The sequence below is a fragment of the Halichoeres trimaculatus genome, unplaced genomic scaffold (assembly GCF_033239565.1).
Source record: "Halichoeres trimaculatus isolate MK-OKI-2021-1 unplaced genomic scaffold, fHalTri1.1 fHalTri1_scaffold_12, whole genome shotgun sequence".
NCBI classification, from domain to species: Eukaryota; Metazoa; Chordata; class Actinopteri; order Labriformes; family Labridae; genus Halichoeres; species Halichoeres trimaculatus.
This window is the reverse complement of record NW_027437190.1, coordinates 7,348,281-7,372,871: the sequence shown is the minus strand read 5'-3', so window position 1 is coordinate 7,372,871 and position 24,591 is coordinate 7,348,281. Positions and strand designations below refer to the sequence as shown.

Genomic DNA, 24,591 nt, shown 5'->3' with positions numbered 1-24,591 from the left:
ATATTTGATTTTTTGTCTTTCTTTTGTTGGCTTCATTTTTTTGCCTTTGTGTTTGAGATTTTACCTCATAAGTAAATGTTTAAGCTCCAAAATCTGGAGGAATTTGAACAGAAGAGATATAAATTCATCAAAAGATTTGGGCCAAAAAAATAATTGTGCATCATTTTTCCTCTTGATCTTCTTGGTCTTGCAGTCTAATTGACAAAACACATTGCCCAAGTAATATTCAATTGCTAACAAGCCCATACAGCTCTGCAGTCTCTGTGCAGTTTGCTCTGATTTGGTGTCAAATCACTGATATGAACTGTCGGCATCTCCGCTCTCCGCCGCAGGCCATAGCTGAGCTGTGTGCTCTCTTTATTTACAGTAATGTGGTGACTCTCACCTGTTTTGGCATGTTGCGTTTGAATTTTTTTCTTGTTCAATGTACGAGTAAACACTTGGGTTAATAAAACCAAATTGTACACAGACAGGCTGCCAAAGCCTGCACCTGTGTGGAATGATACCAAGAGCACACCTGCTACCTCATCACATGAAGGATGCAAATAAATGAACTGATTTTAAAATAACCGAGAAAAAATAACATAAGTACAGCTCAGTATTTCAAGGGTATTACAAAATGATTCTTTATGACACAACATATTTTCACATCACAAGAAAAGGAATAATTTGCACATGAAATGAAAAATAAACACAGAAGTGGACACTTGTTTTTGGGTGTGCCACAGCTACAACTTTTTCAGGAGAAAAAATACATTTTGCTTTTTTTGTTACTTGTCAGTAAGGGTCAGGGGAGACTGGGTTTTGTTTTCACACTTTTTACCCTAGTGTGAACTGCTCATTATAAAAACTTCTTTCAATAGTCGTTCCTACATTAAATCGATCCCCATTGTGGGGGTGTTTGTCACACACTATGGGGTAGTTTGTCACAGTGCTATTGTAATGGGAAAAATGCTTTAAAAAGGTAAGAAGGCAGAACTTAAGATGGAAGCTTAATTGCATTGACAAGTTGACAAATACGTAACTCATCTTAACACAAAATCAACATGGGACATAAACAGGAAACATATCTTTAAGCCAGCATACTGTATATAACATGAACATGTGACGACAACCCCAAAGACAGTGTGAAAAGGTGTAATAACCAGTCACCTAGATCATAACAACCTAAGTTATCAATTTCCCTTCCCACTTTCTGAGGGTAAAAATTGTTTTATTAACGACCTACTGAGCAAAAGCCAAGAAGAAAAATACAGAGGAGCTGAATATTTACAAGTTGACATGAAAAACACTTAAAGCTTTCTTAACTCAAGTGCAGCTGTCTTACACCAGAGAAGACTATTTCTTAAGTTTCCAGATCACAATTTGAGAGACAGCACCCTCTGGTGGCCAGATATAATGAGTGTTATGTGTATATCTAACCCTGTTCTCCCCTACACCTGTGCACTCTGAGCTGACTTTTATCCTGACAAATTGGTCTGATTACAACATTAGAAACACGTGTTCAATTTTGAGAAGTGTAAAAAAATACCAGTTGTGTTCAAGTCCTGTTAACATTTTGCTGCCAGTGTTTAAAGTACACAAAGTACACCATCGTGTAAAAAGTGTTTCGTGAATGAATGCATATTTAAAAGAAAAAATACAAAACATAAACAAAACAAAAAACAATAAAAAACAAAACAAACAAAAGCACACCACCATTACCACCACCACCAGCAAACAACAACAACAAAAATCCAAATCAAAAAATACCCCAAAACAAAAAAAGAGTTTTGCAAATTGTTTAGGTTTGGCCAAAAGAGTGTTTGAAAAAAAAAAAAAAAAACAAATTGATAGCCAACCCTAACATAATGGAATGTATTTGATGGTTTATAACCATCTTCTTGTCTAACCTTGGAAAGTGTGCCAACAAACCCGGTCTCCCCTACCTTGTAATGGACCAGAGTCCGCATTATTCAGTGTGGACCTGGCAAAGATAAACACCTTGTGTCAGAAAAATGATTTCCTGGGTTCAAATTCTTTATTCGAACGGAACATAAATTTTATGTCTGAAGCTGCTCTGATCCCCCCTAAATAACCTCGGTGGGTTTTTTCTCTTGTAGTTTACACCCGGTCTATTCCCGGTGTCCCCTCAGCGCTCCCCTCTCAGGTGTCAGTTTCTCTCTCACATGGTCTCCGCGTCCTCCTGACTCCTCCTCACTCTCTGCTGGACACAGACGCACCATTCAGGACTCTTCGTGGTCAGACCATCAGCTGTTTTATTCCTCTTTGCTCAACATGGAGCCTCCGGACTTTGAGGCCATGAACTACACCGTGGACCCGGGGCCGCCGGGTTACCCCCTGTGTGAGGCGTGGAGGGAGGGCGCGGAGGGCTCGGTCTTCCACCTCTCCAACATCCTGCTCTTCTTGGGCTTCATGGGGGGCAGCGGGTTTTACGGTCTCCTGTACCTGTTCAGCTTTCTGACTGTGGGCTTCTTCTGCCTCACGCTGTGGGCTTGGTCCGACATGTGCACCACGGACTCGTTCCTGTGGAGCTTCGCGCTCTTCGGGGTGTGTTTGGGCCAGCTGCTGTACAGCTCCTACCGCCTGAGGAGCGTCTCCTTCGAGAAGGACTTCCAGGACCTGTACGCCTGCATGTTTAAGAAGCTCGGGGTGTCGCTCACACACTTCGGGAAGATCGTGGACTGCTGTGAAGGAGTCATCCACACTTTGGAGAAGGACCACTGCTTCGCCGTGGAGGGAAAAACCGCCATAGACAAGCTGTCTGTGCTCCTGTCAGGCAGGTGAATACAGCCCCGCCCGCAGGGGAGGGTCTCAAAGCAAACCCCACGAGAAAATCTGACACTTTTCTGCAGGGAAGTTAAATGTGACACTGAAAAGGGTAAACACAACATTTAACTTATCCTCACCACCACAATATACTCACCGTCTGACATGATTCACTCAGTGTTCATGACATCCTTCTTTTCAGTCTTTAAGGTGAAAGTGACCCCTGTCAAAGCTTTAGAGACAATTACCTTATAAAAAACGTATTTATTTTCCTTTTCACTGTCTTACACCACTTGAACCAACTTTATATGCTTTATATTTATATTCATTGAAAACTGTTTGTACAAAAGTTTAATCTATCAGGATGCAAAGAGTTGCTCCTCAGATATCAGTTTTAGGAGTGGATGAAAACAGCTCAAAGCAGGGTAAAAGTTTAAGATGTGGGCTGCATTGGTGCCTCTTAAAGAGACAGAAGCTCTAATGATGTCATCTGATTCACATCCTCCTCTGTTACCTGTAGAGCTGCTGTGGAGACACTAGCTGAGAGAAATGGAGATATTGCACTTTCGATACTCTTTCTTACTTTTGTTTTCTTAAATGCTGCGCCTGCGGTGACTCCTGAATTTCCCCTCAGAGATAAATAAAGTATTTTCTATTCTATTCTATTTACATATATTTAGCACAAAAAGTAAGAAGATTTAAATTTGGTAGATTATTTCTTCTTTTTCTTCTAAAATAAATCTTAAATAAATCTTAAACAAATCTATAATAAATGAATAAATCCTGGTGTAAAGCCTGCTTATTTCTCTTTAAATGTCTCTTTTATTTTCTCTGCCATGCCACTAGTCCTAAATATAGCAGGCTATTAAACTACTGTACAAACTGAGTTTAAAAAGTTTGATTGTTGTCATGGTTCAAACAACAGCACTACAAAACTATTGATAAAGGCGTTACCTCGTGGTGTGGGATCCAGTAAAAAGTTTTCTTGAACAACGAAAAGTAGTGTTAAAAAGACGATCAGACCTCCACTCATTTTTCCAAACAAGCTTGGTAAGTGTCATGTCTCTGTGAAAGTGTGAAGAAAGTGCTCGTAGTTGGCGGAGTCTTTATCCGCCAAACGTTTGCTTTTCCAGAAACTCCTCACAGTCCCTTTAAATGAATACATTTTTAATACGTTAATACGTCTTGTTTCTTGAATCAATGGAAAAGCAGAATAAGCTGTTTGGCATTGGCATAAGAGATTCGGCAAATTTCTCATGGCTGCAACCCTCATCCTCAGCTTGGCTGTTCATCCCAGACACGTCACTTATGTTGCTTCATTTATGCTTCATTTTGCTGTTAACATTATATTTACAATAGTTTTCAAGTTTTTTCAGCTTTCACACATCTCTACCTTTGACGGCGTTTTTTTTTAAAACATCACTTTCAGTGACCTAAAACTCTGGTTCTGTGTGAAAGTCAGGCCGGAACAGAGAGAAAGAAATACACTTTCAAAAGTACCCACATGAGGGCGGGGCCATGTCTAATGCCAGTTTACATCCAGACTGTCAGAAGGATACAAAAACAGAGCCAGGTCTTCAGAGTCATCATGGCCTATATTAGACGGAGACGGCAGAAGAACGTCCTGTCGATCTCATTCCTGCTGGAGCTCAGTTTGATGTGACTCAGTCTGTGCTCGCAGAAGCAGTGTTACATTTCGAACAGGTGACATGATGAGAGCTGAGACTGGCAGCCATGTTGGCATCGCTCACTCCTCAACAGATGGATAGAAGAGATGCATAATGGGGTTGTTCAGACCATACACTGTGTAAATCATTCTAATTATTCTAATCCTAGTCTCTTGGTTTCTGAAGAGGCGTCGTGAAGCTCAGTGATGTTGGCCGCCATATTGGAAACGATGACTCAGCCTAACTTTCCATCTTAGGCAAAGAGGTGGAGCTGAGGCTGACCTTTAGCCTCCAAGCAAACAGCTACAATGCACCCACCTGTCAGTCAACTCACCATGTGCATATGTGCATAAGTCTTCATTTTACAGAGACGGATGAGTATGAGCGTTCACACTTTGCATCTCCAGAAACCAAGCGATCAGAGCTCACCTTCCCACTCTGTATGCTAATGAACACAGAGCCTGGATCACCTTCACCAGCCTTAAAGAACATCGCTTGAAAAAACCTGTGATGCAGGGCAGGAGCACAGAGAGGGAGATAGATCTGCTGATGGATAACCAGAGTGCCAGGAACTAAGTAATAGATTGGAAAACATCCGTTGTGCAAATATTCTAATAAGTGCAGATCATTAGTTTTTTATATAGCACTAAGTCTGTCTTTTTTATCTCATATTAAAACAGTTTTTCTCTTGCTTTGGTTGCTTGGGCAGTTGTTATTTTGCCTTGTTTTATGGTTTATTGTTTTTTTGGGTTTGCTGTAAATGTGATGTTCAGTTTCCTGCTTCATATCTTTCTTTTGCAGCAGGTCTTCTGTGGATTTGATTTTGTTGATTTGAAGTTACAGTTATTTTTGATGTAACAGCCTGTTTCTCTGAATGGAAATGTTTAGAGGCGCTGCAGTGGCTTCATTTAACTCTAAGCATGACTTTGTAAAATCAAACCCAAGAAAGTTAAGGTGTTTAGATATGATGTATGTGTAACTCACTTTGGTTGTTCTGTTGGCATTTTACAGTTGTGGGCTGCTTTTTGAGTTTTAGCTTGTATTGGAAAGCAGATCAGTTGATGCTCTCTCTGTCCTGTTTCTTGTTGATGTTTTTCCTTGTTTGTCCTTTCATTTGCTCTGTAATGTAGGTCAGCAGCAGCTTGTTAGGCCATTAGTTATCTTTATTTACAGTCTGAATAAAAATGTGAACTATACTCAGGAGTCAGAGTTTCAGATTAATAAACATTCTGGTATATGTTGGTAGTATGAGCACTATAATGCACTGAATGAGGCCAACTCTGGCAATAATGATAAAAAAAGTCAGTAAATGTCTTTTAAAACTCAACTGTAGCAATCAATCGGAGTGAGAGGTGATCACATGTGAAGAAATCACTCTTTCAATCGGTGTACACAGCTGGCCTCTGTCATGAGTAAGGTAGGGTATCCAGAGCCGATTATAAATGTACAAGGTTGATGGAATTGATAAGGCACATAAATTTGGTTCAGCTTATCATTTCTTGGTAATTTCATTAAATTTTCAGGATTAAACCTCAGTAATACTTCGACAGACTGTCTCATTAGCCAGAGCTTTATTTATGTCTCATATCAGGTACTGGAATTGGTAAAGCTGATATGATACCCATCCTAAGTCATGAGGATTTATTTGTTTATTTGGATTCCCATTAGCTACTGCCAAGGCGGCAAAGACTCTTCCTGGGGTCCATTCATGTAAATCTGCAATTACAATAAAGATTACATCATTAAAAATCTGCAAAGGCAATACTTACTTTAAAGATAAGTGTTACTTCTAGAAAAAACACTGCCAAAACCCTGAATAGTACACAGAGTAAAAAGAGAGAGCAAAAAAAAAAAAATCTGTTCAGGTCAATATAATTTTTTGACCAATCCGGTACAGCAGGCTTGGTGTTTTAGGGGAAAACAGTCTGTATGGAGAGCAAAAACAGGCGGTCCAGCTTCTTGAGTTGGTAATTGGACCGTAAACAGTACAACGCACTGCAAAGCAAGTCTTTGCTGGATGTGGTTTATTGCTAGTTAGGTTTAAATTGATTTCAAATGATGGCTGAAAGTTCCCAACATGAATATCGTTACACAGCAAAACTTGAGCCCATTGCCCATATTTAAAACACTGCAATCCTTCTTTAAGCAACACTTCAGCCAGTGATGTCACAGCAGCTGTTTTACCACCTTATCTGTTAAATCAAAAATCTGCTGGTCAGTATTGTGCTGTTGTATTGGGTCAATGTTTTAAGGATTAATTAACAGCAGTTTTTCCATCATCCTCCTGCAGGATCCGTGTGACCGTAAACGGAGAGTTTCTACATTACATCTACCCATTCCAGTTCCTGGACTCACCTGAGTGGGACTCTCTCAGACCGTCAGAGGAAGGGGTGTTCCAGGTTTTTTCTTTTCTTTTTTAATATGTGCATGTGCAAAAATAGTTCATGCTAATATCTATCTATTTTATTGTACTAAAACAATCTGTAAGAGCATCAGACACATATGTTCATCCACTGATACACTAATAAACAAGAGGGTCAGCAATAATGTAGACCATTTGTAAATACATAAAACATAGATAGATGGTTGGTAAGAATAGATCGTGGCTGCTGGTCTGTAGCTGTGTGCAGTTTGCTCTTGAGTGTTGAACTGTCAGCATCTCCACTCACTGCTGTGATCTATTGATACTAAGAGCAGTGCTGTTAAATAAAGTTTACTTTTATTTCTAAAAGAGAAATTCTTGTTATGAAAACCAGTAGACCTGATTGTTATTTTGTTCCTCATTGTTTCGGTGTCTTCAGGTGACCCTTCGGGCTGATAACCCCTGCAGGTACGTAGCATGGAGGAGGAAGAAACTCTACCTGCTGTTTGCCAAACATCGCTACATTGCAAAGATCTTCGCACTGGTCGTGCGTAACGACATCGCGGACAAGTTGTACTCACTGAATGACAAAGCCTTCGACAGCTCTGGGCATCGCTATGATCTGCGCTTGCCCAGCTACTGCCACACACCGTCAGAAAAAACGGATGTTTTCCTGAAAGTGCCAACACAGGGAGGGCGGACGGCCTGAACACACACACACACACACACACACACACACACACACACACACACACACACACACACACACACACACACACACACACACACACATACAGATAAAACTGTCAAGATTATCTCTGGATTCACACACTGGGTAGCAGGAGGTGGCAGACTTTCAAACACATGGTTTAACATCTGTTTACATGTGTTTGCCTCAGCAGCACTGAAAACCCCAATTTGTAATCAGCTGGACTTAAAATTTGTCTGTCTCTGAGCTCTAACAAGCTTCACAGACAGGTGTCTGTGTTTTACATTGTTGTGTTTCCAGTTTTTTTTCTGTTTCTTTCAGTCTGATTTAAAACACTGACGAGTAATAGCACTTGCATCAGTTTCCACATGCTCTCAGAGCAGAGTTTGTCAGTGTGTGTTTGTGCGAACAGTTTTGGGCTCATGACAATGATTGTACTATTAAACACTTTATTAACTATGGATCATGCCTCGTAGTTTATAACTTCTTACTTAAATGTATTGATACATGATGAATGTAGATTAAAACAAACAGGCTGCAGCAGATGTCTTATTTGATGTGCAATAATGAGATGACAGTTCGTTTTGTGCCTCTTGTCAGTTTGACGTGATGTGAATTTAAAATGCATTTGTAAATAATCTTAAGTGTCCAAATGGTGTTGTGCAATAAATTATGTCTTGTCTAACTCTTATATATCTTGTGCTGTTTTCAGGACATGTTGTGATTGATCTATTATTGCAAAAAGTAAGACAAAGACAGTTTCACAGTAATGTTGATGTGAGGGTCTAAAAAGTATAAAGAAAATCCATCAAATCTTTGTTGCTAAGGAAAGTTTTTATTAAAACACAGTTCAAAACTGTTCATGTGCATTTCATGTTTTATATTACAGGAGACAATAAGGGCCTTTTATTTTTGAGTTTGGAAAATTTTTTATTACAAATTCAGCCTCTTATTTCAGAGATTCTTTTTAATAATTCTTTTTTAAAATGAACTTTTATCACAAGAACACAGTAACGGTTATCCAAACCTTTAACATCTATCAGATCCAGTTTTCTTGAGCACCCCAATTTTCATGTTGCCTCCTCTTGAATTTAGGGCAGGAATAATGTGGCAGCAGAAAACATCTAATGATGTAATCATCTGTAGTTATGCTAAAAACATATCTCCCAAAGCCAACCTTGATTGAGAGCACCAAACAAGACAACCCATGTGCACAAATTGCTGTTTCTCAATAAATCTGCTGCCACTGATGCTGTTGTTATCCTGGTTTATTCATCTCTGGGGGGTCCAATACCAAAATAAACCTCTATTTTTTAAATTTATTTTTTTAAATAGCAGATGTGAAATGCAACTATAAATATTTTTTGATTTTAGAAGGCTTTTCTACGGTAGCTGGTAGGTGTCAGCCAATTTGCAAAAGCAACAACTCGAATGCAAGAGCAAAAACACAAATGCAAAACCTGCAATACAAAGACAGTACAGCCACAAAGGAAGTTAAGAGAAAAGTTATTCTAACGGACACAGAAAATTTGTAAAAGGAAGTAAATGATTGTTTGTTTTTGACCTTCAGCTATGATAAATGTAAAATTATGCTAATGATATGGATTTATAAAGCTAAATATGAGATAACATATTTTTCTGGTAAATAAAGAAATATAAGTACTATAACGGATATCACAAGGTGAGACCCTGATGAAGCTTTATCATAGTTGAAGTTGAAAAAGAAAATAATTTACTTACTTTTGCAACTTTTCTGTGTAAGTTGGGATAACTAACTGTACTTCCATTGTGTTGTGTTTACATTTATGTTGTTGCTTTTGCATTCGTGTTGTAGCTTTTGCATTCGTGTTGTAGCTTTTGCATTCGTGTTGTAGCTTTTGCATTTGTGTTGTAGCTTTTGCATTTGTGTTGTAGCTTCTGCATTCATGTCGTGGCCTTTGCAAATCATCTGACACCCACCAGCCACTATACATTTCACTACCCTGCTATCAGTGTTTCCCTAGTGTTACCCTCTTTGGGAACCACTGATCTAGATCTCTGAAAACAATATGAATAAGGTCACATAAGGTTGCATTGCAGGAATCACGAGAAGAGCATCCGGACTTTCACAATTTGAAGTAATCTTGTCTCTGTGGTTAAAATGTGTCTGAATGAAATCTTTTATTGGACTTGAATCGTGGCATACCTCTCTGGTGCAGTAAGACTGGGCTGTTAGACTCTGAACAGGTTTGAATGTGCTCCTTTTTAGGTAATATGAATATTTACAAGCTAAACTGGTATCCCAATAAATGTCACCGCTGCACCCTAAACTATTGTCAACCAATGCTATTAAAGGTAGCAGTAGTGTTAGCTTATGTTTGAACTCTTCCAAACCAAGAGGAACCACTGTTCTTAAAGAAAGGCTGGAGCAGAAGTGTTGAGAAATCCAGTTCATCCAGAGTCCACTTGAAGCTGGCTGCAGAAACTCTGGAAACCCCATGCCCACCAAATCAAAATGGTCAGAGTGTACAGCATCAAACAAACACATTTACAGCCTGGTTCAAAAAAAGATCTTCTTGCTTTTTTTTTTTTTATCAGCACACACTGTATGGGTTGATTTAATCTAGACTCTTAGACTAAAGGGGTTTACATTATTCTGCACTGACCAAAGTTAGGTTGAGTCAGCTTTTCTAATATATCAATCCTATGGACTGTAGGTTTCATCACTCTGCATCTGTCACAAATTTATCAGGTCATGGTGGCTACATTTGCAGATGTGATACAGTCTGAGTGTCTAAACAAACAAACAAACAAAACAAACAAAGAAACAAGCAAACAAGCAAGCAAGCAAGTAAACAAACAAACAAATTAAGAAACGAACAAACTAATAAACAAAACAAGATGGGGACATATAAACTGTAGAAATTGAGGGTTTAAAAATTAAGACCACAAGTCAATGCTATTGCATATGGAAGCTCATTCTTGCCAGTAAAATAATTAGATGAAAAATAGAGAAAACTACTTAATCATTATAACCAGAAAACAAGATCCAAAGTCTTAATTTTGTCACATAATAATAAGATGCTAAGTCATTATATGAAACACTATCCTTCTGACTTACTATTATATTTATTTATTTATTTATTTATTTATTTATTTATTTATTTATTTATTTATTTATTAATCTATTTTTTATTAATTACTTTTTCCTCTTTGGCTTCCACAGTTTTTTTTTCCAAGTGGTGTCCATTTTTTTTTTAAGCCAAGACCAAGCAGCAATCACCATTCTGAAAATATGAGGCAATGCAGAAGAGCTATAAATCTGCAGTTTGTTGAACATCAACTTGAAGCAGGCTTGAAGTCAAAAAGCCACAATTTCACTGCATTTTTTTAATCTAATTTTTTTTATTTTTTTCATTTTTCATTTTTTTTTTTTTTTTTTTACTGCTGGCACAAAATGTATCAACCTAAATACCTCATTTCACAAATGGTTCACTTTGGGTGGGGGCGATGTTTTTTGTCTTAATCAGCAGTGTAGAAGATATAAAGATGACACCCAATCAGAGACTCAGCTCTACTGACTGGGGGCCAGACGTCCTATAGTTGTACGTGTGGAGCCTAAAAGCCTGCCCCATTTTCAATATTTCTGCAGTGACTTAGCTTCAAAACTCCATATCAGAAACACACGAGTGACGTCACGGAGACTGCGTCCGTTTAGTATACATGGTCAAACTCCTTTCCTTCAAGACAGACTACTTCTCACAATGAGCTCTTTAAATAGCTCATTGTAAATTAAGAAGGTAATTACCTTCTTTGATTAGTTTTTTAATTTGATCATAGATCTTTAAACTGTTTCCCTTCATATTGTGTCAATTAAAAGGTTTGAGTAAAACTTAAATTAATGTTTCCTATGAAAACAAAAGCAGTTCATTACTATTGGTAGTATAATACAGCGCCTGTGAGCAGTACCCGCTGTTACTGTGTGCTCTGTCTCCCCCTGTCGGCGCTCCGTGTCCCTGCAGGTGATCTGCTCACGCCTTTCTTGCCCATTTTAGTCTGTCCCTGTCAGCTGTGAGGAATGTGCGACGCACACTGTGCAGTCCCCCCATCTCAGGGTCCAGACTACAGCCTCCTCTGCTGCCTCCAGTCTTTTACTGGAACCATTCCCCCTTCTTCAGACCTTCATTCCGGCTTCCTCTGCTGCTGATCGGTGAGTACTGACACGTTTTCCTCTCCACACTTTGACGAGCAGTCAGAAAGTTGTAGCTGTGAGAGATTCCTGCTGTGAGGGGGCTGCATGTGTCCCCTCTTCTATTTTTACATCAGAGTCCTCCCAGAGCTGCACAACATCAGGCAGAGTGAGACAAACAGCACAGACTGCCACAGGACAACACGGCTGAACAAGCTGTTTATTAACAAAGATCTGAATATTAAGATGTTAGTTAATGTTTTATAAATATAGCTGGAGGAGAGCAGGTACAGATTTATATCTAAACAGATTTTTACCGCAGGCCTGATGTGACATGAAACAGGATGTTCGCTGACATTTCACAGAAACTGCTCTCCCAGATCAGAACTTTATAAACATGAGCAGCTCCTGTCAGACACATGAACCACATCTAGTTAGACAATGAATAAAATGATGGACATTATTGCTGCTTGGATATACAAATGAGAAAAACAAAACATTAAGACAAACAATGAAGAGTACACTTTGGAGGTGGAAGATTAAAGATTAAGATGTAATTGTCGCTCAAATTGGGGTGTTTTGATATTTTTTTTCCAGGGCTAGGCTCTGTTTAACACCATGTAAAACTATATGCAAATGACACAAAAATAAAAAGAACAATGACCAAATAGAAGAGCCTGTAATAAACTGAGTAAATATGTTCTTGACACCTGTGATGTCTCCTACTCACATATGGACAAACATGTGGCGACCAAACCTCACACCTCCTGACAATAAGATAACAGGAGAGCAGGCTTTGAAACCTGCTTAGTCCACATGACATTATAGTCCAGTAATAGATATATATTCATGTCTATTAAACCCACAAACAGAAGATTTTTTATTTTACATTTAGAAAAACAGGACCATAGTGATCAGTGTGTATTTTTGTGAAAGTATCATCTTCTATTTGTCATCCTGCTTTTGTCCTCAATGCAACCTCTGCTATAACTTTTAGGTGGATTCAACAACACTGCGTCTTTACAGTGATGTGTAGACTAATTCATCTGATTAAATCAATATCAAACCCTTTGTACAAATGTGGAAGATACGCAGTCATCTCCTGCATGAATGTTTTTAAGAGCCAAGGGGCTGAAACGATTTGCCTTGTAGAGTTGTGGGATGTCACACCTTTTTCACGGACTCAACCTTTACCTTGTTATTGTGCGCCCACAGGTGGGACTAGTCCACAGTGGATCAGACTCTCATGTATGCTTGAAGCAGGCATTGACAGTTATGAAAAGTTTGAGTCTTGTGTTCGTGTTTGTTACGCTTCTTCTCATTGTTTGTCCTCTACTCTTACACACAGCGCTGCAGAAGCTACACTGGTTAGCAGAGCTGTCAACCAGTCCTCTTTTTGAAATCAAAGAACTGACCCAAACTAAACTAAACCAGAAAAATAGGGGTGACTATTGTGCTGTGCTGTCAAACATAGTGCATTCATTTAAAAGCAGCTGTAAGGGTCTTTTAGTTTGTGAGGCTCACAACGTCCCCTGTGGATGAAGTATGTAGTGTTTAGAGGTTGATCTGATCCACTCCTTTGCTTCTTGCTCCACAAATCAGTCAGAGACGGAGCTTTGGGCAGACCTTGGTGTTTAAGGTCCACATCTGTAACGTGTCACGAACCAGGTCTTAATGTGATGACCTCATCATTTCAGCAAGGCTTTTGTAGGTTTCATGAAGATCTTGTGCAGGATCTTTTTTTTTATCAGTTTACAGACAGATTTGGGGATTTGAAAGTCTACATGTTTGGTGTGAACACCCAACACTGTTTCTTTATACTCGTGGTTATAAGCAGAATTACCCCTCTTTAAAAGCTTAATGTTGCTGAACAAATGTTAGGAGGCTACTTGTCTGTTGCCGGTGTCCCCTGTCTAACTCTTCCCCTGCTTCCTGGTCTCTGTGAAATGAAATGTGTTCAAACTTTGCCAATTAAACACCATGGTGTCATGAAAAAGAGTTATTGTTAGAGATTGAGACCATAAAATTATTCAGGAAGTGTTCAGAGTAGGAGTATTTTTGAACGGGGCTCCTCATAAGTAGAGAACACGGATCACAGCGATCCCGTCAGATCCAGAACTATCCATCTTCCTTCGGTCACGTGTCTTCTAACCTCGCCCTCCTCTTCAAGGTGACCCAGCTGCAGGATGTCCTCTACCCCGGAGCTGCCCACCCTCCCCTTCACCATGCTGTCCCTTCTCCCCTCCCCCTCCCCTGACATCCTGGAGCCAAACGCCACCTCCTGCCAGGAGTGGGAGCAGGCCCACCACCTCCTCTTCCATCTGGGGAACCTGTCCCTGCTGCTGGGCCTGATCATCCCCACCACCATGAGCCTGCACATGATCCTGCTGCGCCTGCTCCTCATGACAGGTCTGTCACTCCACACAGACCGCCCCCCCTCCATAGCACATGGCATTCCTGTGGCGATAACTGGAGCTGTGGGCACAAATAACACAAACAGGTCTTTTCTCATTGTGCATCAGAGTTTGTGGGTTATACAGAAGTTGAGGACCCTGTGGCTAGTTGATGAAGTTTAAACTAGAGGAGACAGAGATGAGTGAAACAGATGAAAGTGTGCAAAAGGCTCTGACAGCAGCAGATAGAGGACACAGTGTGTGGTGACTGGAAACAGAACCTCTACATGTTTATCTTCTGCTTGGACGCAGAGTGGGGACAGGAAGAAGCAGGAATTATGGGTAATGTGGTTGATATTTTGACAGTTCATTTATTTATGTTGTCCTCTGGAGCAAGCTGGCCCCTGAGGGTTTTTAAAGAAACAAAAACAGAAAGAGAGAGGAGAGGAGTAGGGGAGGAGGGGGGAGTAAATGATCAGGGAGACCAAAGCTCTCCTTAAAAACATCTGGCTGAGTATATCAAAAAACATTTTATATTGTTGTTGAATATTTTGATGCTTTGATTCTTTTCAAACCAATTGATTTTAGAAAATACAGTATCACAAACTCAAAGTGTAGAATAAAAACAGCTCAACCTAAAACTGCTGCAGGATACAGAGAGAGATCAAGATCAGCAGTGTTCAGTCACATTAAAAAGATTTTTTGAAGTGAGATCTGATCTGATCTGATCTGATCTGATCACACTCTTTTTCCTATATCAAATTAATCTGCTTTACTTTGACAAAAACACATATTTTCTGACAATACATACACTTCAATAGTACCTAAGGTCTGTTCTCATGTAGCCCCCAGCTTTTATCTCACTGTGTGTTAAATATGGCTCTGAAATGAATCATGTTCTAAATTGTGTATGTTTACATTGTCTGTCAAGGTAAAAAAAAAAAAAAAAGTTTATTACATAACGTCCCACTGAACTGCATCTGGGCTGTACATAGGCTTCCTGTATAAAGCTAAAGCTCTGTACATTCAGCAGGAACTCAACAGCTGACGTCTTTTAATGAATGAATTCATCATGATGTGAAAATCAGAGGACATGAGATAAGATATATTTGGGTCCAAAAGTGTTGTTTGGGTGAAAAAAAATCTGAATATGAAAAACAATCCTGATCAAATCCAGATCCTGATCCTGCCATAAAAAAATCCTGATCCTTTTTCCCCCATGTCGCCCCCTAATGGAGAAGCAGAGTTTGCTGATGTTTACACAGCATTCAACACTGCAGAATTCTGACCACTCATCATCTGGTATTAAGGGACAACTGAGGTTGGATTTATAAGTCTGTATTGATGAAACAAGATTGTATGAGTACGCTGAGGGACTGATCTTTACAGAAATCACTGAAAGAAATAGTTAACAAAGAGAGCATTCATATTTTACTTTAGCAGTTAGTAAAGATTTTGGTAAGAGCTGCTGGGCCTTGGTTATTAAAATTTTTGAAGGTTTATCTCACAGACATTACTGTCTGTTCACCTGCTGCTGGATGAAGAAATCTGATGGAGGAACAAAACTTTTAGCCCCATCAGTCATTAAGAGCTCTAAATTTATGATGATAGATTCTCCACTGCAAAGAAACTGAAATCTTATCAAGTGTTTTTTGTCTTATTTTCAGTACAGAATGTCTTTTTAGACTTGATATGAACCGCATACAACTGGCCAGTCCAGAAAAAATGTCTTGTTTCAAGTTTTTAAAGACAAAAATTAGGTCAGAATTGTTTGTAGAAAGTAAAAAAACAATCTGCCAATGGAACTAGAGAAAAATTACTTGATTAAAGACACTATTCTAGATTTAAGCACATCTTCAGATTTTTTATTTGTTACAACGAATCGAGACCTGTTTTTTTGTCTTTAACAACTTGAAACAAGACATTTTTCTGGACCGGTCAGTCAAATGTGACTCATATCAAGTATAATAAGACATTTTTTTACTTAAAATAAGACAAAAGCACTTAATAAGAGTTTCTTCCTTTTTAGGATCCATACCTAGCCTGTTTCTCTTTGATCTGTTATCAACCTTTGACCCTGCAGGCTGCGGTCTCTTCATCGCCTGGGCGACTCTGTACAGGTGTAACCTGGATGTGATGGTGTGGAACGTGGTGTTTCTGGTAGTGAACTTCATGCACCTGTTCTTCCTCCTCTACAAACGCAGACCTGTGAGTTCCACGTCTACATACGTCCATTCAGTCCCCTATGTGAAAGCTGTTCAGAGTTTCTCCTGATTCAGATAGAGACCTCAGAGAGGAGAAGAGGCAGAGACAGCTTCTTTAAAGGCTCAGAGTTGAGTGACTCTCACAGAGCAGCAGATCCTCCTGCTGAGCTTCTGATTTATGATAACAACATGCAGATCAAATCCACAGGACGTCACAGGGGAGTCAGTGTCAGAGCGGGGCCACAGATGAGCCGACGGTCACACCAGAATATTTCTTAATGAGACAGGAGAGCTGTTCCTCTGTCACTGCTCCCGTACCAGTCTCTGATTTCACATCTAGCTCGATGGCTTTACCGTCTCAAAGATGAATATCATGAATCTGTGTCTCTGCTCCCTCAGATAAAAATTGACAGGGAGCTGAGGACAGTCTATAGGCGCATGTTTGAGCCCCTCCATGTGAAGGAGGCTCTGTTTCAGCGGCTCACGGGACAGTTCTGCACCATCCAGACCCTGAAGAAAGGACAGGTCTATGCTGCTGAGGACAAGACGTCTGTGGATGAACGGCTCAGCATCCTCCTCAAAGGAAAGTACGTACTGTTAGCCAGAAACTGAACGCAGCATTTGCATGAAATTATTTTCATCACTGATGTATGTTCTTTGTAATTTCTGATGTCTATGTGCGACAGGATGAAGGTTTCATACAGAAGTCATTTCCTCCACAACATCTACACAAACTGCTTCATCGACTCTCCTGAGTTCAGGTCCACTGAGATGCACCGCGGAGAGAAGTTTCAGGTACTGACCCAAAAACAAAAGCAGACATCTTATTTACTGTCATTGCTTAACAAGTTATTAATGAACTCATCATTCAACCATGCTTTCTATCTTAACTTTGGTCAAAAAGAAGAAAAGGAGGTTAGAGCAGAAGAAAAATAAACCGGAGAGTGATAGAGCACGAGCTAAAACAGGAGCTAAACTGTTTGTGATAATGTTCACTCCAACCCACAGTCAGCAGTTATTCTGCAGTGGTCTGTTCAAACTTGAGAGTCTATCAATAAAATGAAAAGTGAGGTTACGTTAGCTCTGCTTGGTGAAACTGGAGTTGGTTTGAGCACTAGTAGGGCTAGGGATGGATAGGGATGGGATGGATACTTTTATAAGTACCAGCTGAATTCTGTCTGTAGTACTGAGTACTGATTCATGTAAAATCTAAAGGTAACATGTTTAGGTACCTAAACACATCCTTGTGACTGTGAGGTAGTGGAAGAGTAGGGGATTTTCCAGGTTGGATGTGAACACAGCATTGCAAGTTTATATATTGAGAAATAAATGTGTTAAATTGAAAAACTCTGAGATTTTATCATTAAAAAAATTAATATGCATTACCACATAAACACGCAAAAGTACAGAAAATTGGTACCATTGAGTACCGATACCAAATGCCAGGTACCGGGTATGAGTACCATATCGTTTCAAATGTGAAAGGTGCCCATCTGTAGGTAGGACATAATCTTGATTCACTAATGCTACATGTAACCGTGTTGTCTCAGAGTACCGGGCTGTGATTAGCATTAAACAGAGAGTCTGCTCACCTTCTGGACACCAACCTAAAAACTGAGTTTACAAAGTTTGATTGAACTACAAATAAACACATATCCTCATCACTTTGCATCCTGGGAAAAGTCAACTTAAACAAAGAAAAGTAGATTTAAAAAGATCTGCTCCCAAAAGCAAACACATGCCCTGGTAACAGTCACGTCTTTACGATAGTGGATGCAATTGCTCATGGGTAATGAAGTCTTTATGCCTATAAACAATAATGATTCCAGCCACAGGGGTCACTGCAAGCAACACCAAACAGATAGTCCCCACAGAGTCTTTAAAAATGCACCATCACCTCCTGTCTTCATCAGATAATAAAAAAGATTTTGGAAGTGGATTTGATAAAGACCTGGGTAATTAAAAGACTTGACCATGAAATAAATAAATTACAGATCCCATCCCTTGCTGTGATACTTCTGTGAAATTATGAAGCTGAATTATCTGCATGTATGAGTGCAGAGTGTCTCTCTGAATATCTAACAGACAGTCTCTCTTCTCTTTTACCTCCACTTTTTCACTCCAGTTTTTAAGTCTGAATTATTTTCCTTTGGCTTCCTCTGCTGACTGTCCATCTGCCGGCTCTCATTTATATACATTTTTATTCATGAGGTGCTGTATGTTGATCTTCAAGGTGTGATGTGGGCGTGTGCAATAAAGAGGCTGATCCATGTGTGCACAGTTAGAGGGTAATATAGAGTGTTAAAGTGGACATTGTGCACATGAAGCAGCTTTTAAACCCCAAAACATAGAATAGAATAGAATAGAATAGAAAATACTTTATTTATCCCCGAGGGGAAATTCAGGAGTCACCGCAGCATTTAAGAAAACAAAAGTAAGAAAGAGTATAGAAAGTGCAAAAAAAGTCCATAAGAAATTAGATGACGACATCCCGTCCACCACTCGTCCGCCACTCTCCAGCCCAGCCAGTCTCCACCTCCACAGGGTCCAGGACTGAGCCTCCCCAGCAGTCTGTTCAGTCTCTGTCTCCTGGATCCTGTCTGCTCACAGCAGGCGAAGCTCCTCCAATGTGGCGCCGGCGTCCGATGTCAGCTCCGTCAGGCTCGTCCGTGAACAGCACGATGCCGCTGGGTTAGCACAGCTAGCTCGTCCATCCCCTGGGGCTAGATCCCACGTTCCCAACAAGGATGGATGGAAGGACAGGTCCACGTCGTCACCTCCCAGCTCACATCCGAGAACCAGCACGTCGTCCTCACCTCCTCCTCCTCAGCTCGAGGGAAATCATCAAGCCCTACTCTAGTTAGCATTGACATGCTACAGGCTGCTAACAGCTAATTTCACATGTAAACAATGCAGCCATGGTTACATGTAGGATCTCCAGACAAACACAGGAGAAAAGTAGTAAAAAATACCGCCGAAGCCACAAAAAGTTTGGTGTCCGCGACCGACAATGAACCATACAAAGTGATGATCCACTCCCAATACAAAGATTACGAAAAAGAGACAAAAAAATTACAAGAAACGGACAAAGACGAGAGAGCTGCCGCAACAGGCAGCTACTTGGGTAGCGCCTAGCAACGGAATGTCAAAACATGTCACACAAGGCAAAGGTTACAGGTACCAAAGTTCATCTATCGAACTCTTTTACCTTTCACTGGATGAGGTTTTGATTGTTGATGTGTTTAGGTGACCATCATGGCCGAGGAGAACTGTAAGTTTCTCTGTTGGTCCAGAGAACGGCTCACCTACTTCCTGGAGTCGGACACCTTTCTGAACGAGGTGTTCAGGTACCTGATCGGAAAAGACATCACCAACAAGCTGTACTCACTGAACGACCCCACTCTTAGCGACAAGGTGAGTCTAGGTCTTCTAAATGTGAAACCAGACAAAGGAACTAGTGAGTGATTACTAATGAAGGTGATGATGATGATGATGATGATGGTGATGATGATGATGATGATGATGATGATGATGATGATGTCCCAGGCGGTGAAGAAGATGGACAGACAGCCCAGCCTCTGCTCCCAGCTCTCCATGACGCAGATGAGGAATAGCATGGCGAGCACCAGCGACACCGACGACGTCCTGAACCAGATCCTACGAGGAGGGTCAGCAGGCTCATCGCTGCGTGAGTGATCAGCCCACAGAGTGTTATCATGGGTTTAACAACAAAACACCAAAGTGGGGGGTGTGTGGGAGGTTATAACCGTGCTATGCTGAAAACTGGTTTATGGGTTAAAAAAAACCTCACAATAACAGCGATTAATTTTCACCAGTGACATCAATGCAGAAACAACCCCATCACACACATTATATCAAACCATTAAGCAGAAACTGTCTGTTGACACTGTGACACAAAAATGTTTCTGTTAGCATTCTATTTATGTTAGCTGAACAACATCTTGAATTACATCCTGTCCTGCAATCCAGACCACATTAGCAGAGCTGGTGAAAGCATATATAAGCTGCTGGACTCTACAAAGTCACTAAAACTATAAAGGTTGGAATTGAGAGCAACTCAGACGTGTAGCCCACCAACAGGTTAGTAACAAGACTGAGCATAAAGGACAAATATTGAACATTTATTTAACTAGGAGAAAACCTCATTAGGTTGAAATTTGATTTGGTTGAGTGTCCTAGCCAAGACAGCAGCTGTGAACAGTATTTGCCTTTTACTTCATCAATGTCATAACTCAGTATCATAATGATATAACGTAATTCACTGCCATGTTACCATGTAAAACTGATTAAATTTCTTTTATTTCTGGCATGGCAACAATATGCTTCTGTACAGAAGTGTTCACATGGTGTTTGTTAAAAAAGATTGGATATAACACAGTGTTAAGAGTGCCTCTGTACCAACTCTTTAAAATGTGTTCCTAGTATAAAATGAAATTCAACACATCATTTTTATACAGTAGTCAAATTTTTAGTTTCAACATTTGACATGTTGTCTTAGAACCTTTAACTAAGAGATTTATGTCTGTTGGCCTGTTATCAAACTATTGGTGTTGATTTTTTGATCAATTGAAACTTTGTCACAAATAAAAACAAGAACTTTTGGTGGACACTACCATGATCCATTAAAGATTCTCACAGCCTGTTTACCTGCCACTGGATGAGAGAGCTACCAGAACAGTTCAAGTCTTTATTTCTTCATTTAAAGCCCAAAACAGCAAAAAATGAGGCTTAGAGTTTCCCATTATGGCTTAGATCAGACAAACAACAATTCAGATTACCCTGATGGTTGAAAATTGACAGTCATTAAAAACACTTTGATGAGAAAAATGTGCAATTCTTCTTTCATTTTCACCCCACCTGGTGATTTCCCTCCGAGGCTACCTAAATAGAGAGAAAGCATTACATATAACAAAAAGGGAAGCTCTGGGAATCCAAACAAATGTCTTTTTGTGTTGTGGACTGACAGCAGTTGCAGAGGAGTGCAGCTCTTCAGGATGCATTAGAGCAGCTCTGTTTCTGCTCTGCAGAGGAGCTCTCAGAGTTTTAATGCAGAGCCTGTTAGTGCTAATGGAAACTACTCACCCAACTCCACACTCTCTGTTCACCCTCTCACTGTGCCCAATCAGGATGTTTATGGACACACTTTTCATAATAACCCTCTCTGCTCTGAATGTTAATGGCATGTGAACACTTGTGAGTGTGTTTGGATTTATTTTTTTATCCATGAGTGCCCATAAGCAGGAAAAATAACCAGTTGATGCTTGAAACTCAGTATGGATTCATTTTTATACACTCTATTTTTTATTTACTTTTAGAAAAATCACCAGGAACCAAGACCTCTGCTAAGATGAAACCCATTGCTGAAGGCCTGGAGGATGATGTTTTTGTGGAAACTGCTCCTGCTAAATCTGGTCACCTGGGCAGCACCTCCAGTGAAGAAGTTTAGACAGCACAGGCTCCACCCAGCTGTCTTCGTTTCACAGATGTATGAATATCTTCCTTTGTGTTGGCTGAGGAGTAAAAAACCAATACCAGCTTTTTAATATTTCTGATATATGTTTGTGATTATCTCAACTCAGATTTCATGTCATATAGTTAAAGAGTGCTGAAACTTGAATTTTGTTTAAAAGCAGTGATGTCAAATAAGTGTCCGAAATTAGCAGAGCTTCGTCTGACCCTCTGTGATATGGTTGCACGTGTGTTAAAGTTATATAAGTTATATCAATTTACAATTCAAAAGAGATTATTTTTTCTTGTTGGACACACAAGTCAGATAAAGAGTGGAAAGGATGTCTCATACCTGGCCTTTTCATGTATTACTACACTGCAGAAACCGAAATTGAAACAAGTCTTTTTCTTATCTCCAGTAAAATTTGTCTCATTAGCCACATTCACCTGATGAGTCCTGAAAAATGTCTCAAACACCTGAATTGCTTTTTTTTGTATTTTGAGCTCCATTTTTGTCTTTTAATATCTTAGAATTAGACATTTTCCAGGACTTGTCAGATGATTGTGGCTCATATTGAGTCTGAGTTTTTGCAGTGCAATGCAGCCAATGAGATTTTTTTCTTTCTGCTGTGCTGCCAATGCAAGAGTAAGTTGTGAAATACAGTTGTAAGCAATTTCACACCAATAAACGCATTTTGTAAAGGATAATCATCAGCTAATGTATTTAAGTACCGCATTGTATGACATGTCATGATGTTGCAATGTTGTTAAAAACTGAGCACAACTTTTCTCCTTCCTCCTGCTACTAACTGTCCCTCATCTTAGCTCACCTGCAAAAGAAAGTCTTTCTCTCTGTTTTCTGAAACTCTGACAATGACCCAGCCTTTGACTTACTCTGCTCCCCCTTCTGTGAATGAAGTCAAATTTAAAAAATATGTTGGCTTGAATTAGTGACAATATGCACATAAGAAAAAAGCAATATAACAGTAATGCCACATGTATTGGCTAAGCCCCCAATCATGGCAGATCCTAGCTCCGCCTCTTGTGCAGGTACATGGGTCTTGAGTCAAGTTGCCCTTTCCAGAGTCATAATAAGTGCATATAAATGGAAAGGTACCTTGGTGCAGATGTTGCAGCCAGATGGATGCTGGGAAGACGTTTCACCTCTTTCGACTTTTATTTATATGTTTCATAAATTTATATTTTCTGCATCTCTCAGTTAATAACAACAACTCTTCTTCCTTCAAAACGTCTGAGTTGTTGCTTTGCCCATGAGTCACAGGCACTACTTTGTAATGGGATAAATGTCACAGTGCATATCATCTACATGGAGAAACATCATAGCTGTCATAGTGTGCAGAGTGTTGTGTTTGAAAGGGTGTTCATTTTCATTGTATATATGCATTTTTCTGTTCCACGAGTGAAACTTTCACAGAGAAGTTTCCTCAGTTACATATTCATTTTAAGAAGGTTGAAAGCAGTGCACGTGTGTTTATTAAACATGTAAAGAGAAATGTCTCTCAGTGAAATGTGTGGTTGAATTTCCAGATTTTACTGCGATTCACTGCTGTTTTACATTAAATGATAAAACTGTGATGAGTTATCCTCCCCTGTCTTGCCTTACTGCTGCTTTACTCAGCTTGAGACCTGGTAAAGTCAGGCTGATGTGTGCCGTTTGATTTGTAATAGTAGAGTGCCCCCCTGTGGCCAATAATGAGCACAACATGCTTGAGTTTTCACAGTTAAATTTTTTTTTCAAATGAATTATGAAACCGTAATTCATTAGCAGAATACGTTTAGGAAAAATATATTATCAGCAGCAGCGCGAGATGAAATTGGATGTACTTTCGTTTCATTTTGTATTTCAGTGAGGCTCTGGATTCTACAGCACTGCTTCTGTCTGTTCTTGCCAACTGAAAGTTGCAAAAATATTTTCTACCTCTTCTAATCAAACGATTGTGACTACGTGGTTTATTCTCTATGAAGTGTTTATCTTCTTAAAATTGTATTCATCAATCACTTCCAGACATATCACAGTGAGAAATAAATCGGAATTAATATTAATCTTTACCAACTATTTATTTTATTTTATTTTATTATTTTATTATTTTTATTTATTTTTTTTTAACAATTATTTCATTAGAAGTGGTAGAAAATTTTATTCCAACTTAATGGGCAACAGTGAGCGGTTCGCCTGGTTACATCCAGAACTACATTTCCCACAGTGCTCCGCGCGTGGTTGTCACCATAACAGGAAGTGGCAGAGACTGGATGATAGGGTTTGAAGTGTGAGGGCAGAGCAGCAGGAAAATATGAGTCTGCTGTAAAACAGAGTCGGTTCCCCCTCAGGCAGAGAGACAGCGCCCATGGACGGCTCTCAGGGACAACACAGCACCTAAATCCGCCCCGAGAGGCTTCCTTACTGCGGTCATCCCGGTGAACCGCTCACCTATGATGGAACGAGCGATGGAGCAGCTAAACGTACAGCTCAACCGGCTGACCCGTTCCCTCCGCCGGGCCAGGACCGTGGAACTCCCGGAAGGTAAGGAGCTCCGGGAGGGGCAAGGTGTTAGCTTAAAGACAGTAGCAGTGTTTTAATAATACAGTCAATAACACGGTCTCTGTATACACTCACTGGTACAAACACACAGTCTGAGGCTACAGGAGTGTCTGCTGGATTAATAACAACACAGTGTGTTCACAGCTGTGACTGAGGAACATGCAGGATCTGAGGTCCAGTGTTTGGATTTACAGTCTGACTCATGTCCATTTCCGCCAGTGTGATCAGACAAAAACAGGCTCTGAGATACGAAGATGAATTCATATTTCAGGACAAACATATTAATTTGG

General features: G+C 39.9%; 2 protein-coding genes across 3 annotated transcripts in view; both read left to right on the top strand.

Annotated features, from left to right (window-relative positions):
- Positions 1-1,982: 1,982 nt before the first annotated feature.
- On the top strand, positions 1,983-23,246 carry LOC141800560 (uncharacterized). Its single transcript, XM_074683165.1, has 11 exons — positions 1,983-2,783; positions 6,727-6,835; positions 7,238-7,494; positions 11,542-11,696; positions 13,848-14,084; positions 16,152-16,276; positions 16,672-16,859; positions 16,959-17,067; positions 19,519-19,686; positions 19,819-19,960; positions 21,609-23,246. Exons 1-11 carry the CDS (start codon positions 2,278-2,280, stop codon positions 21,737-21,739), a joined length of 2,127 nt encoding a protein of 708 aa, XP_074539266.1. The 5' UTR covers positions 1,983-2,277; the 3' UTR covers positions 21,740-23,246.
- A 759-nt stretch (positions 23,247-24,005) lies between these two features.
- hace1 (HECT domain and ankyrin repeat containing E3 ubiquitin protein ligase 1) overlaps positions 24,006-24,591 on the top strand; it is a 34,676-nt gene continuing 34,090 nt past the window's right edge. For both annotated transcript variants that reach the window (XM_074683835.1, XM_074683834.1), the window contains exon 1: positions 24,006-24,283. In XM_074683835.1, the coding sequence (XP_074539936.1) occupies positions 24,193-24,283 (91 nt within the window). In that variant the 5' untranslated portion in view covers positions 24,006-24,192. The remainder of the gene's footprint in view (positions 24,284-24,591) is intronic.